At 36.6% G+C, this 13,299-nt stretch overlaps 1 protein-coding gene across 1 annotated transcript; it reads right to left on the bottom strand.

Moving 5' to 3' along the window:
- Positions 1-7,667: 7,667 nt before the first annotated feature.
- On the bottom strand, positions 7,668-9,336 carry LOC124929897. The gene is made up of 2 exons (XM_047470279.1): positions 8,563-9,336; positions 7,668-8,339 (listed from the first exon to the last, which is right to left on the bottom strand). The coding sequence occupies exons 1-2, from the start codon at positions 9,334-9,336 to the stop codon at positions 7,668-7,670; spliced, it is 1,446 nt and encodes a 481-aa protein (XP_047326235.1).
- Positions 9,337-13,299: the final 3,963 nt, after the last annotated feature.

Below are 13,299 nucleotides of genomic sequence, written 5' to 3'. Positions count from 1 at the left end.
TGAAATTGAAGCCACTTAGTAGAGCTCTCCTTAAACTTATAGAATGCATGTTGATATCAGTTGGAGTTTGTCACATTAATTCTGGATTATTTGTATTTAATTCAAATTATTTTATTTTTATAATAAATTATATCAATCATGTCATCAATTAGTATAACAAATATTCATATTTTACATTTTATAATATGTAAAGATTATTTTGATAATTGTAACTTAAATAATCTACTTTTAAATTGAAAAAAAAATCAATCTAATTTCCTTCAAATAACAACTATCAAATAAGGTGAATAATCTCAAATAATTGATGTATCATGAAATATTCATTTATTCATAACAAAAATCCATAACAAGCATTAAGAAAGATTTTTATTAATTGGAACACAACACAAAATAAACCATTTTATTGAAGTATATTATGGTTTTGTTCTCTTTTGAGTTTTAAAAAAAACTTAATTAAAATCAGTTTTTAATTTAATCACTTCTCAACCATCGTATCATTAATTAAAATACTTTCTATTTTAAATTTTATCTTTTATTTTAATTACATATATTAATATTATTTAAGTTTTTTTATTAAAAAATAATATCACTTTCTCAAAATCATTACCAATACTAATATTATTAATATATTTAAGTCTCAATTCGAACAAAGCCTAATAATTTAACAAGAGTCATCAAAATTTAATATATAGTTAAAATATTCTATTTATTAATATTTTTTAAAATGTGTCAATTTAATTGAAAATTAATATATATTTTAAAATAATTTTTTTATTTGAATTTATCCTCAATTTAATAATTATAAATAAAATATATATACAAATTAAAATTATTAATTTAATTAAAATTTCAAAAAATAATAATTTAAAATATTTTTTACTTTACTTTCATTTTATTATAAATAATTAAGTTAATCAATTAAGTATTTAAAAAATATTTTTGACTTAGACCGAGTTTGTTTGGTAACCTTATAACTATTAACTATGTCTAGTTTCAATTATTATGTTGAGTAGATTTTTAATATTAATAATTAAAATTTCAATGAAATTTAATTTAATTTATAATTAAATTCACTCTTTTTAGTTCAGTATTATATTTTTAAATTTTATTTTTAAAAAAAAATTTCAAACAAAATAACTTAATATAATTTTATCATTTAAAACACTATTATCATTTTTAATGAAAAAATATATATACTTTTTTAATTTGTAATGTTAAAATATTGAATCAATATATATATTTAATTAAGTAAGTTAATATTTTAAACATATATATATTTTTAATTTAAAAAGTTAACTTAGAATATAAATTTAAACCAAACAAATTTTTTTTTTCTTACACTTAAATTGGGAAATTTGAGGAAATGACCTAAAAAAATGCCCTTATTTGAGCTGGTGGTAAATTATAATTTTAATTGCTTTCGTGGTCGTTTATTTTTTTTTTGACGAAATTGCCCTTTTCGCGAAACGCTAAGGGGCTTAGCGTTTCGGGAAGTGGATTATGTTTAGTATAAATATTGTAATTTTTTCATTTTCTTCATTTTTTTTCTCTCTCTTCTCTTGTTCCCTCTTTCACGACGGCGGCTGCGGGGCGACGGTTCAATTCATACAGATTTACAAGATCTTTATTTCTAACTCTAAAATCGATTTATGTTTTTATTTACACGATCTTCATAAACCCTAACCCTAAACCTATTTTGCATGCAGGTCTCCGATTCTAAGGATTTGAAGGTCGAAAAAGATGTTCATTTCAAACCTAAACCTAATTCGAGTTATGTTCATGTTTCCATTTTCTTCATTTCAAACCCTTCGATTTAACATGTTCTTATTTGGTTCATATTTGTTCATATTTGTGGGTTCATATTTGTTATTTGGTTCATATTGGTTCATATTTGAGCATTTCGTTAGGTTCATTAATGGTTTTTGCAGAAAATCTCGGATCTTATGGGTTTCCGTTTCAGGGAAGATTCGCTAAGTGCGTTTCGCTAAGTGTATTTCGCTAAGTGCATTTCGCTAAGTGCATTTCGTTAAGTGCTTAGCATTTCGCTAAGTGCTTATTTATTTTGATTAATAAATAAGTAATGTAATGCTTATTTATTTTGCTAATGATGTTTGAAGGATGAATATTGTGCTAATTTAAAATATATTTTAAATAATTTGGTGCAAAAATTTAGAAGAGATAAATCTGGAAAGTTATCGTCAAATATTCAAAGAAATTGGTGTAAATGGGGAATACTTAGAAAGCATGTCAATGTTCACGATAGAACAAATACTTAGGTTTATAAGACGATGTCACATGAAATGGGGTGACTTTATAACCTTTGCAAGGAACTGAGGCGAATTAAAGGTTGGTCGATTTCTTGTCCTTCCTTTACTCTCTTCCAAAACTATAATCTTATTAGCTTTAGTTTGTTGATAATAAGAAAATGAACTTTTTTTCAGTGGTTTGTTTGAAAGGAGAACAAAGGGTACGAAGGCCATGGTGGACACCTCCTTGTTTGGCGGTTGTTTTCGTCAAGTCTGCGAAGAGTAATCGGCAAGCCAGAGTTTTGTCGCTGAAACTTGAACCTTATTAGATTTTGCTCTTTTCTATGTATGTAATAATATGTATGTATGTGTGTAATTCTCATTTGTTTCATGACTTTAATCATCTAAAATTCATCTTTTAGTTCTTCAATGGAGAATTTATGTGAATTTCTTTCCTTTTTTTATTAGATTTTTTGGTTTTATGTTTGATTTTATCAGTGTTTTCCTATTTTAAATCTATGTATACAACTTTATAATGAAAGGAGTGCATTATGATCAGGATATATATGATATATCCAACCAATAATAGTCTACTTTCTTTATATGAATATTTATTGGACTCTTTTTCTTATGGATTATTATTTTCATCTTGATTATGATAAATGGGTAAATTTTTTTAAAAATTATGTTTGTCAAAATTAAAGTATAAATTAAATTACACTTTAAAGTAATTTTTGCACCAAATTATTTAAAATATATTTTAAATTAGCACAATATTCATCATTCAAACATCATTAGCAAAATAAATAAGTATTACATTACTTATTTATTAATCAAAATAAATAAGCACTTAGCGAAACGCTAAGCACTTAGAGAAATGCACTTAGCGAAATGCCTTTAGCGAAATACACTTAGCGAAATGCACTTAGCGAAATACTAAGCACTTAGCGAAATTCACTTAGCGAAATGCACTTAACGAAATGCACTTAGCGAAATACACTTAGCGAAACGCACTTAGCGAAACGCTAAGCACTTAGCGAAACGCTAAGCACTTAGCGAAACGCTAAGCACTTAGCGAATCTTCCCTGAAACGGAAACCCATATGATCCGAGATTTTCTGCAAAAACCATTAATGAACCTAACGAAATGCTCAAATATGAACCAATATGAACCAAATAACAAATATGAACCAACAAATACGAACAAATATGAACCAAATAACAAATATGAACCAATATGAACCAAATAAGAACAGGTTAAATCGAAAGGTTTGAAATGAAGAAAATGAAAACATGAACATAACTCGAATTAGGTTTAGGTTTGAAATGAACATCTTCTTCGACCTTCAAATCCTTAGAATCGGAGACCTGGATGCAAAATAGGTTTAGGGTTAGGGTTTATGAAAATCGTGTAAATAAAAACATAAATCGATTTAGGTTAGGGTTAGAAATAAAGATCTTGTAAATCTGTATGAATTGAACCGTCGCCCCGCAGCCTCCGTCGCCGCCGCCGTGAAAAAGAGAACAAGAGAAGAGAGAGAAAGAAAATGAAAAAATTACAGTATTTATACTAAACCTAATTCATTTTGCGAAACGCTAACCCCCTTAGCGTTTCGCGAAAAGGACAATTTTGTCAAAAAAAATAAAATAAACAACCATGAAAACAATTAAAATTATAATTTACCACCAGCTCAAATAAGGACATCTTTGGGGAAATTTGACGAAATGACCTTACAAACTGAAGTATTTGACCTGGTGGAAAAATGATAATTTTATTGCGCTCGTGGTAATTTTATTTTTTTTGGACGATTTTGCCCTTGTCGCGAAACGCTAAGTCACTTAGCGTTTCGCGAAGTGACGACATGTGAAATGTCCAAATTGCCCTTACTATTTAATATAACCTGGTGTACTTTTTTTTCATTTTTTTCTTCTCCTTCTCTCTCTTCCCGCTCTTCTCCTCCTTCTCTCTAAACTCCGGCGGCGGCGGCGGCGATCTCGTCGGAGAAGTTCGTTCGAAATCCACTATGAGCTCGACGACGTGCACGAGCACTGTTCCAATAGGTACGTCTATTTGAAGCATGTTTTATTGATGTTCGTTTTCTGAGATTGATTAGGGTTTACTTCCCGTTTCGCTAAGTGCCTTACGATTCGCGAAGGACTTCTCGTTTCGCTAAGTACCTTACGATTCGCGAAGGCCTTCCCGTTTCGCTAAGTTCATAGCGATTCGCGAAGTCTTAATTATCCGTTTCTTAATCAAATCATGTTTTTATATTGCAGCTGAAGTTTTCGTTTTCTATAATGGAGAGTGGAAACTTGATGCTGATGGAATACTGTTTTTTGATGCATCTTCAATCAAAACATTTGATCTACCCCAAAATACTCGTTATGCTGAATTACTTGATATACTCTACGATAGACTTAATCTCCAGATATCAGCATACGATTTAGTGCTCCAAGTGAAGTATGATATTCCGAATATCAGAAATCCAAAACCTGTTTTTATTGATAATGATGGGGATTTGAACACATATCTATCACGCTTGATTTTGGGTCGAACAGTGTCACCATTGTGTGTATCTGTAGTGGAGAAGTCAGCGTTTACTAAAGAAAAGATACCACTACTTACATACCCAACTCAAGAAAGTATACTACCACCACAACTTACTCAGAAATTTGTTCCACCTGTTGTACCCTTGGAATTCTTTGTTGAAAGTCAAAATGAAGCCGGAGAAACCTCTTTGCCTCACATCCCACTTACTCAGGACTTGCATGTTAATAGTGGTGAAAAAGCATCAATACCTATACATCCAAGTGCAAGAAGATCATCATTGGGTACACCAACTAGTGCAAGAAAGGCATCAAATGGTACACCAACAAGTGCAAGAAGATCATCAATGGGTACACCATCTAGTGCAAGACGATCTTCAATGGGTACACCATCGACAGACCCGACAGACACATCACCGCCAGACCCCACATTTGCGATGGCATTAACTAGTGAAACCGTATTGGAAGTTGGTTCGTTCTTTGAAAATAAAAAAGAACTTCAACTTGCTCTATATAAATATGCGATGGCCAATCATTTTGAATTCAAAGTGGAGAAGTCAAGAAAAAATCTTTGGGAACTCAAATGTTTGGATGAGACATGCAAGTGGAGTTTGCGGGCTGTGAAAGGTAAGTTTTCTGAGATGTTTGAGATCCGGACATTTGAGCATCAACACTCATGCTCAACTTTGTCGAGGCCGAAGAAAAAAATGCAAACACCAGCATGGGTTATTGGGCAGTGCGTGAAGAGCAAGTACATGGACCATCATCATAACCACTTGCCTAAGAAAATAATTGAAGACATGCAGACAACTTATGGGATATTTTTGACTTATAATAAGGCATGGAGGGCAAGGGAAAATGCTTTAATAGCGGTGCGAGGGACGGTAGAGGATTCTTATGGAATACTGCCATCATACCTTTACATGTTGGAGAAGTGTAATCCTGGTACCATAACCGACATACAGACAGACGAGCTCGGTCACTTCAAGTATATGTTCATGTCCCTAGGCCTCTCAATTAGGGGTTTCAAGTCCTTTTGCCGTCCTGTATTATGTGTTGATGCTAGTTTTCTTAAGCACAAGGTGGGTGGTCAATTATTGGTGGCTATTGCATTGGATGCGAATGAGCAACTATATCCTGTCGCATTCGGCGTTGTTGATTCAGAGAATAATAACTCCTGGACTTATTTCATGCAAAAACTGAGAGACGCAATTGGATTAGTTGATGATCTCGTCTTCGTATCCGACAGACACCCAAGCATCGCTAATGCCTTGTGTGCTGTTTTCCCAGAAGCAGACCACGGTGCGTGCACATATCACATAAAGATGAATATTGTGGCCAAATTCAAAAGTGATAAGTGTCATGCGGAGTTTGATTCGGCTTCAAGGGCATACACTGTCCACGAATTTAATCGTTGGTTTCAGAAAATCAAGGTTAAAGATCACCGGATTGCTGCCTATTTGGAAGAAATTGGGTTCCCAAGATGGAGTAGAGCATTTTTTCCCGGTAAGCGATACAATCAACTGACAAGCAATTATGCTGAGAGTTTCAATAGTCAGAGCAGGGAAGCCAGAAAGTATCCCATTTCAGAAATGGCTGAGTATTTAAGATTCACAATACAACAATGGTTTAACGATAGAAGAGAAAGAGCGTCTAATCACGAAGAAGTTTTATCTCCAAATTATGAGAAGGTGTTACGTGAGGGATTCGAGAAGGCCAGATTCTATACAGTCCAATCCCTTAACCGATTCGAGTTTTATGTGCATGACAATCAGTCCCATTTCAAAGTCAATTTGAAAGACATGAACTGCACTTGTAGAGTATTCGAAGTTTCGGGACTTCCTTGTACGCATGCAATGGCTGCTGCCCGTAGTCGGAATTTGGTTTCTTATGACTTCTGTTCAAGGTATTAATATCTAGCTCACGTGTTCATTCTGTTTAACCAATTAATAATTCTGTTGTGTTACACAGGTATTACACAACTGAGTGTTGGATAAATTCATATGCCGAGACATGTTATCCTCCCGGTGATGAAGAAAATTGGGATGTTCCCGAACATATCAAGCAACGTTCGTGTCTTAAACCAAATGTGAAGGTTAAGAAAGGCAGACCACAAACAAAGCGTAGGTCATCCCAGGGTGAGGTCCGTAAGATCCCGAGACGATGCAGCTCATGTGGTGGGCTTGGACATAATAGGGCAACATGCAAAGCAGTTATGCCTGCACCATCTACTGCACGAGCTTCATCATCTAAGCAGCATGACTCATCATCTAAGCAGCATGACTCATCATCTCAACAATATGAACCTTTAGCTTGATAGATACTATGTTGTAATATATGTTGTTAATTGAACTGGTATGGTACTGGTATGTTGTTAATTCAGGTTTAATGTGTTAATTCAGGTTTAATGTTTATGTTGTATGTTCTAGTAGTAGTATATGAGTAGGGAAACGATGAGTATTAATTTATCGAAACGGGAGGAACTTAGCGGATCGGGAGGGACTTAGCGAATCGAAAAGTGCTAACTTAGCGAAACGGAAGGGACTTAGCGAATCGAAAAGTGCTAACTTAGCGAAACGGAAGGGACTTAGCGAATCGAAAAGTGCTAACTTAGCGAAACGAAGGGTACTTGGCGAAACGAAAAGAGCTAACTTAGCGAAACGAAGGGTACTTGGAGAAACGAAGAGTACTGGGCGAAACGAAGAGTACTTGGCGAAACGAAGGCTACTAACTTATCTTTTTTGTAGGTTGAAGGGTCAATTTACAATACATCAATTTACACAAAATAATTTACAATACATCATCCAACTTCCAAAATATTCATCAAGGTTTACAATACATCAAAATAAGTTATCACTTTTACACAAAATAATGTTCAAGGTTCCATAATCTGATGGAATAACCTGACCGCCATCTTCTGCCTAAAAAACCCCATGTTTTCTGAGGTCACATTGTGCACGGGTTGATTAGCGGTCAAGTGTTCCATGTACATTAGCGTGAAGACCCCACAGTCCCCGCTCTCTGTTGCCCGTGGGACTTCTCCAACCTTAGCAGCAGCGGTTTTCACTTTGGGGTGTGGAAACCGTTTGTAAGTCATTGGTTGGATGGGGCCTTCGAAGTTGAAATTAGGATACCTTACCCTCTCACCGGGAGTGATTGTTTTGGCGAATATAATTGGAATCATGTCGCGGAAGGGTTTCAAATAAGGATCCAGATTCTTATAAAGATAGGCGTCACAGTCGTACACGTCAATGCGGTACTTTTGAAGACGTGCTACACATAAAATCCAGTGTTTCTGGTTAATGTTCACTGGCATGTAGACGTCGTCAATTGTTGACCACTCTGGCATATATCTATGTGGTGCGCCCATATAATAGTCTTTGAATTCGTCGACTGGAAATTTGGCAGGATCCTTAATAAAATCCCTGTGCAGTCGCCTGATTCTATCCGACAATACGCAATCCCCAATTGCCGCATGTGTATTTTTATATGTCTTGGGATAGCAGGAAATCCTTTTCCGCAGAAGATGGCAGAATGCATCGATTTCCTGCACAATGGGAGCATACAACATACATTGAGTACATATCAAACAACATTGACTAAGTAAGTACTTTGCGAAACGAAGAGTACTTTGCGAAACGAAGAGTACTTTGCGAAACGAAGAGTACTTAGCGAAACGAAGAGTACTTAGCGAATCGAAAAGTGCTAACTTTGCGAAACGAAGAGTACTTTGCGAAACGAAGATTAATGAATTGATTTGAACGACTTACCTCGTCTTCAATCCATGTAAGCCTTGTTACAACTCTAACCAACACTTCCTTCTTTGCTTGAACCGTATGTAAATCCGTTGTCGAATTATCGGTTTTTCGATCATCCAACCACGCCTTTACTTTATGAAGTAGCTCATCATCAAATTTTTGAAGGTGATTCACTTTCATAGGATCCTTTGTCTTGGGCATTTTTGACAAGGAAGGGTTGGTGTACGAGTCATCTTTTTTCGGCTTCCTCACTCTCCTCCCATAATTTCCTTTAGGAGGAGTATTGTATAACTGGAAATCGTCATTGTCATCATTGTCATCATTTGCCTTCACATCCCCCACAGTCTTCTCATCCTTCACCTTCACTTTCAAATCCTTCAGTTTCAGATCAACCTCCACATCATCCACCCTAGCCACACCATCCAGCTTCTCACCGTCCTCCAATTTAGCCTCAACCTCTATCTTTACGTCCTCCACCTTCGCATCGTTGTCTTTTCGTTCATCCTCCGCCTTCTCATCATCATCTACCTTCTCATCGTTTTCTTTTCTTTCATCCTCCACATTCTCTTCATCATCGACCTTCTCATCGTTCTCCACCTTATCCTCATCCATCTTTTCATCATCATCCACCTTCTCATCGGTCTCCACCTTCTGTGCGTCCTCCACCTTCTCAACGTCCTCTTTTTTTTCATCAGTCCCATCATTCACCTTCTCATTGTCCTCCATTACATCGTCTTTCCCATCAGTCCCATCATTCACCTTCTCATCCCCCACAGTCTCCTGCATCGCTATCATCTCCTACAAAATAGACAAAATTCACACTTAGCGAATCGACAACAAATAATTTGCGAAACGGAAACTACTTTGCGAAACGAAAAATGCTAACTTAGCGAAACAGAAACTACTTTGCGAAACGGAAACTACTAACTTAGCGAAACGGAAACTACTTTGCGAAACGAAAAGTTCGCAGAATACCTCTTTCTTCTCCTCCTCCTGTTCAACCTTGCTCTTCTCAACTTCGACATCCTTCTTAGAATCCTTAACCTGCAAAATATGTACTGGTTAGATCAGATATGTACTTGGCGAAGTAAAATGTAAAGTGCAAAATTGAATATCTCCATACCTCAGTAGTCTTTTCCTCTTCAACCTTCACAGCCTTCTTAGAATCCTTCTTCTTACTCTTCTTCTTCTTTATATTATCCTCCATATCATCTAATCTGGTTAATAATATGGACATCCTTTTGTTGGATTTTTCTAACAACTGTGTGGACATATTAAAAACCATCTTCTTGAACGACTCAACGTGAGTTTGTTGAGTTTCTTGGATTGTGATTTTCAGCTCTTTGATGAGCTCTGTTTTCATCTTTTTCATCTCCTCTTTCAACTCTACTTTCAGCTCCTCCTTCATCTCATTAAAATCACATCCAACAGTAGGTGTTGGAGCCCGAGGAGAAGGTGTGTCAGCCCGAGGAGAAGGTGTGTCAGCCCGAGGACTTGAGGTCGCGGATGGGGGAGTAAGAATGCGGGCCGGAATCGATTCATAAGCAAGCTTCTTCTTCAAGTTGGCTGCTTCTTTAAGAGTAGCATCAGCCTTTCTCTTCCTCGTGGCAGGTTTGGGGGGAATCGGAGTAACTTGTTCATCTTCACTTTCATCATCTTCATCAAAATCATCTTTTATTACCTTCCCATCAGTAAATCCCTCAAAAAAATCATCAGCTGTCTCGTCGATTTGCTCAAATACATCACCACTGTATAACCTCTTCTCCATGGAGGACTCTTCCATCTCAGTCACATCCGTGGTCTCTAGGGCAGTCTTTACCTCCGTCGATGTGTTTTTCCTGTTGGAATGATAGAGTAACAACCTTGGGCGTAGAGGGTCATTAATCTGATTCCTTCTGGCGAATTTAGGGATAAAGCTTTCGATGACCTCATACGTCCACACTTGAAGTGCCAATGCGAACCCATAGATGTTATATGCAAAAGGAGCATAAAGTTGTTCAGCCTTCTCCTTCTTGTCAAAAAATGAGGTACAGAGATGTTTCATGTTCTTGTTTAAACCCTTGAGGGTGGCTCTAAAGGTGACCTTACCCCATGGATATTTGAGGAAAGTGTCCTTGTCTTCCACCATGTTGAGTATTTTTGGAAATATAACTCTTTTTGGGTCAAATGTGAATAGGTACTGGCAAATCAGTACTACCAGCCCCATCTTGAATGCATCTTCCTTGTCTTTGCATTTGAAAAAAGCCTTCTCGAAGTCGCACATTTTCACACTCATGCTCCCTTTAAAGTATTTAACCGAGAGAGGTGGACAACAGCGCAATTTTTCTTGGTCCAACTCAGGATAAACGCCGAAACATAGGCCGGTAACTAACGCATACTCCTTCATACCAAATACAAGCTTTTGCCCATTCACCATGAAAGTTATCTCCTTGGAGTTTGAGCTTAACCTCCTCATCAACATTTGATGTACAATACTTCCTGAGAACTGCAAGAGGGGGGCTGTGAATAATGATCTGAACTGGGTATTGTACACACTCTCCAGAAGATCCATTTCCTCGAACTTATTCACAATCTTCTTCAGGGTGAGGGCACTTTTCCACGAAATCCGACCGGGAAACTCAGTAACAGTTGTTTCTGCCATCTACAAAAGGAAACAACATCATCAAAAATGTTAGAACAAACACATACAAACGTAAGAACTTAGCGAATCGGGAGGAACCTAGCGATTCGCTAAGTGCCTCCCGATTCGCTAAGTACTTCGCGAATCGGGAGGCACTTAGCGAATCGCTAGGCACTTAGCGAATCGGGAGGCAGATAGCGAATCGAGAGGTACCGAGCGAAACCGTTAACTAAACATAAGACAGCATTACCGAATCGGAAACAATACGAAACTAATCAGAAACAAACAATAAACTTAACATGCAAAAACCCTAAACAAAAAATCTGAAACAAACACTTAAACTTAACATGCAAAGACCAAAATCCATAAGCAAAAAACCAGAAAATGATCGACCACAACTAGGTATTTAGCGAATCGTTAGGTCCTTACCGAATCGGAAGGTACTTACCGAATCGGAAGGTACCTCGCGAAACCCTGATGAAACCCTAATGGCAACAAAAATATACTGAACCGAAACCCTACTGGCAAAAAAATATATACTGAACATTAACAACATTACACTAACATGCAAGAACCACCAATGAACAAAAAAGCAGAAAATGATAATGAACTAACCTTAATGACGAACGAGAAGAAAGCAGAAATGATCGGGCTTGACAAGATTCAGTGAAGAGAAAATGGGTTAGAGAGAGAGAGTCGGGCGGTTGAAATGAAATGTTCTGAATTTTTTGAATATATAAGGTCTAGCGCGTGTGAGTACGCGCGTCTCTTCAACTTCCGTAGCGAGTCGGGAGGCACTTAGCGAATCGAGAGGCACTTAGCGAATCGGGAGGGACTTAGCGAAACGGGAGGGACTTAGCGAATCGGGAGGGACTTAGCGAATCGGGAGGGACTTAGCGAATCGGGAGGGACTTAGCGAATCGAGAGGTCAACGAGCTCCAGCTAAGAGAAGATGGTTTGAATACGTTTTCGCTACTATATTGTAATAACGAAATCGAATTCAAACCATTCTCCTAGCTGGAGCTCGTAGTACTTAGCGAATCGTCAAGTACAAATTTTTTTATTGGTTTCATAGGTAATCTATCTCGTTTGACAAGGTATCAACAACAAAGTCATGGTTTTGAAAAGAACATGTGTTAGCAAAACAAACTCTATAATTTTACATGGAAACATTTAGATTCTTCAGAAAAAATCTTTGAAGAAGCGATCGTTGAACTCCAGATAAGAGAAAATTGTTTGAAATTTATTTCTTTAGCTTAACGACTAACGAAATCAAAGTCAGCCAATCTTTGCTTATCTGGAGGTCAATGATAGATTCTTCAAAGGCATTTTCTGAAGAATCTAAATGTTTCCAATGTAAAATTAGAAAGTTTGTTTTGTTAACACATGTTCTCTTCATAACCATGAAGTGATGTAAATACCTTGTCAAATGAAGTTCATGATTAACTATAAATAACAAAAAATCTTGATACTTAGCGAATCGCGAGGTATACTTTGCGAAACGGTAAGTCCGTAGCGAAACGGAAAGTCCGTAGCGAAACGGTAAGTCCGTAGCGAAACGGTAAGCAGATCTGAAACGGAAACAGATACGCTCTTATCAGACAGATTTTCTGCAAATATGAACAGATAACAAATAATAAAAACCTAACGAAATGCTCAATGAACCAATATGAACCATATAAGAAATAAGAATCAACCAAAACGGAGAAAATGATGGACATAAAGGAAATATGAAAAAGTTTTTGAAATGAAGAAAATGTAAACAAGAACATAACAGTTGGAATGAAGATCTACCTCGACGCCGTTCAAATAGTTAGAATCGGAGAACTCACATAAACCCTAGTATAAGAAACCTGCATGCAAATAGATCTAGGGTTAGAAATCGGCAATAGATAAACATAAATGAATTAGTTAGGTTAGAAGAGCTCTGATCGGGTTTGATTTGTATGGATATTGGAGGAAACGGAGATGTCGTCGCCGCCGGGCGCCGTCGCCGCCGGCCACCGTGAGTGAAGGAGAGAATTGGAGGAAGAGAGAGAAAAAAATTTAGTGAAATGAAAATATTTGGGTATTTATACAAACCTCTGATCCACTTCGCGAAACGCTAAGTGACTTAGCGTTTCGCGACA

The sequence above is a fragment of the Impatiens glandulifera genome, chromosome 3, assembly GCF_907164915.1.
Source record: "Impatiens glandulifera chromosome 3, dImpGla2.1, whole genome shotgun sequence".
NCBI lineage: Eukaryota > Viridiplantae > Streptophyta > Magnoliopsida > Ericales > Balsaminaceae > Impatiens > Impatiens glandulifera.
Note: the sequence above shows the minus strand (reverse complement) of the source record. Positions and strands in the feature narration are given on the sequence as shown.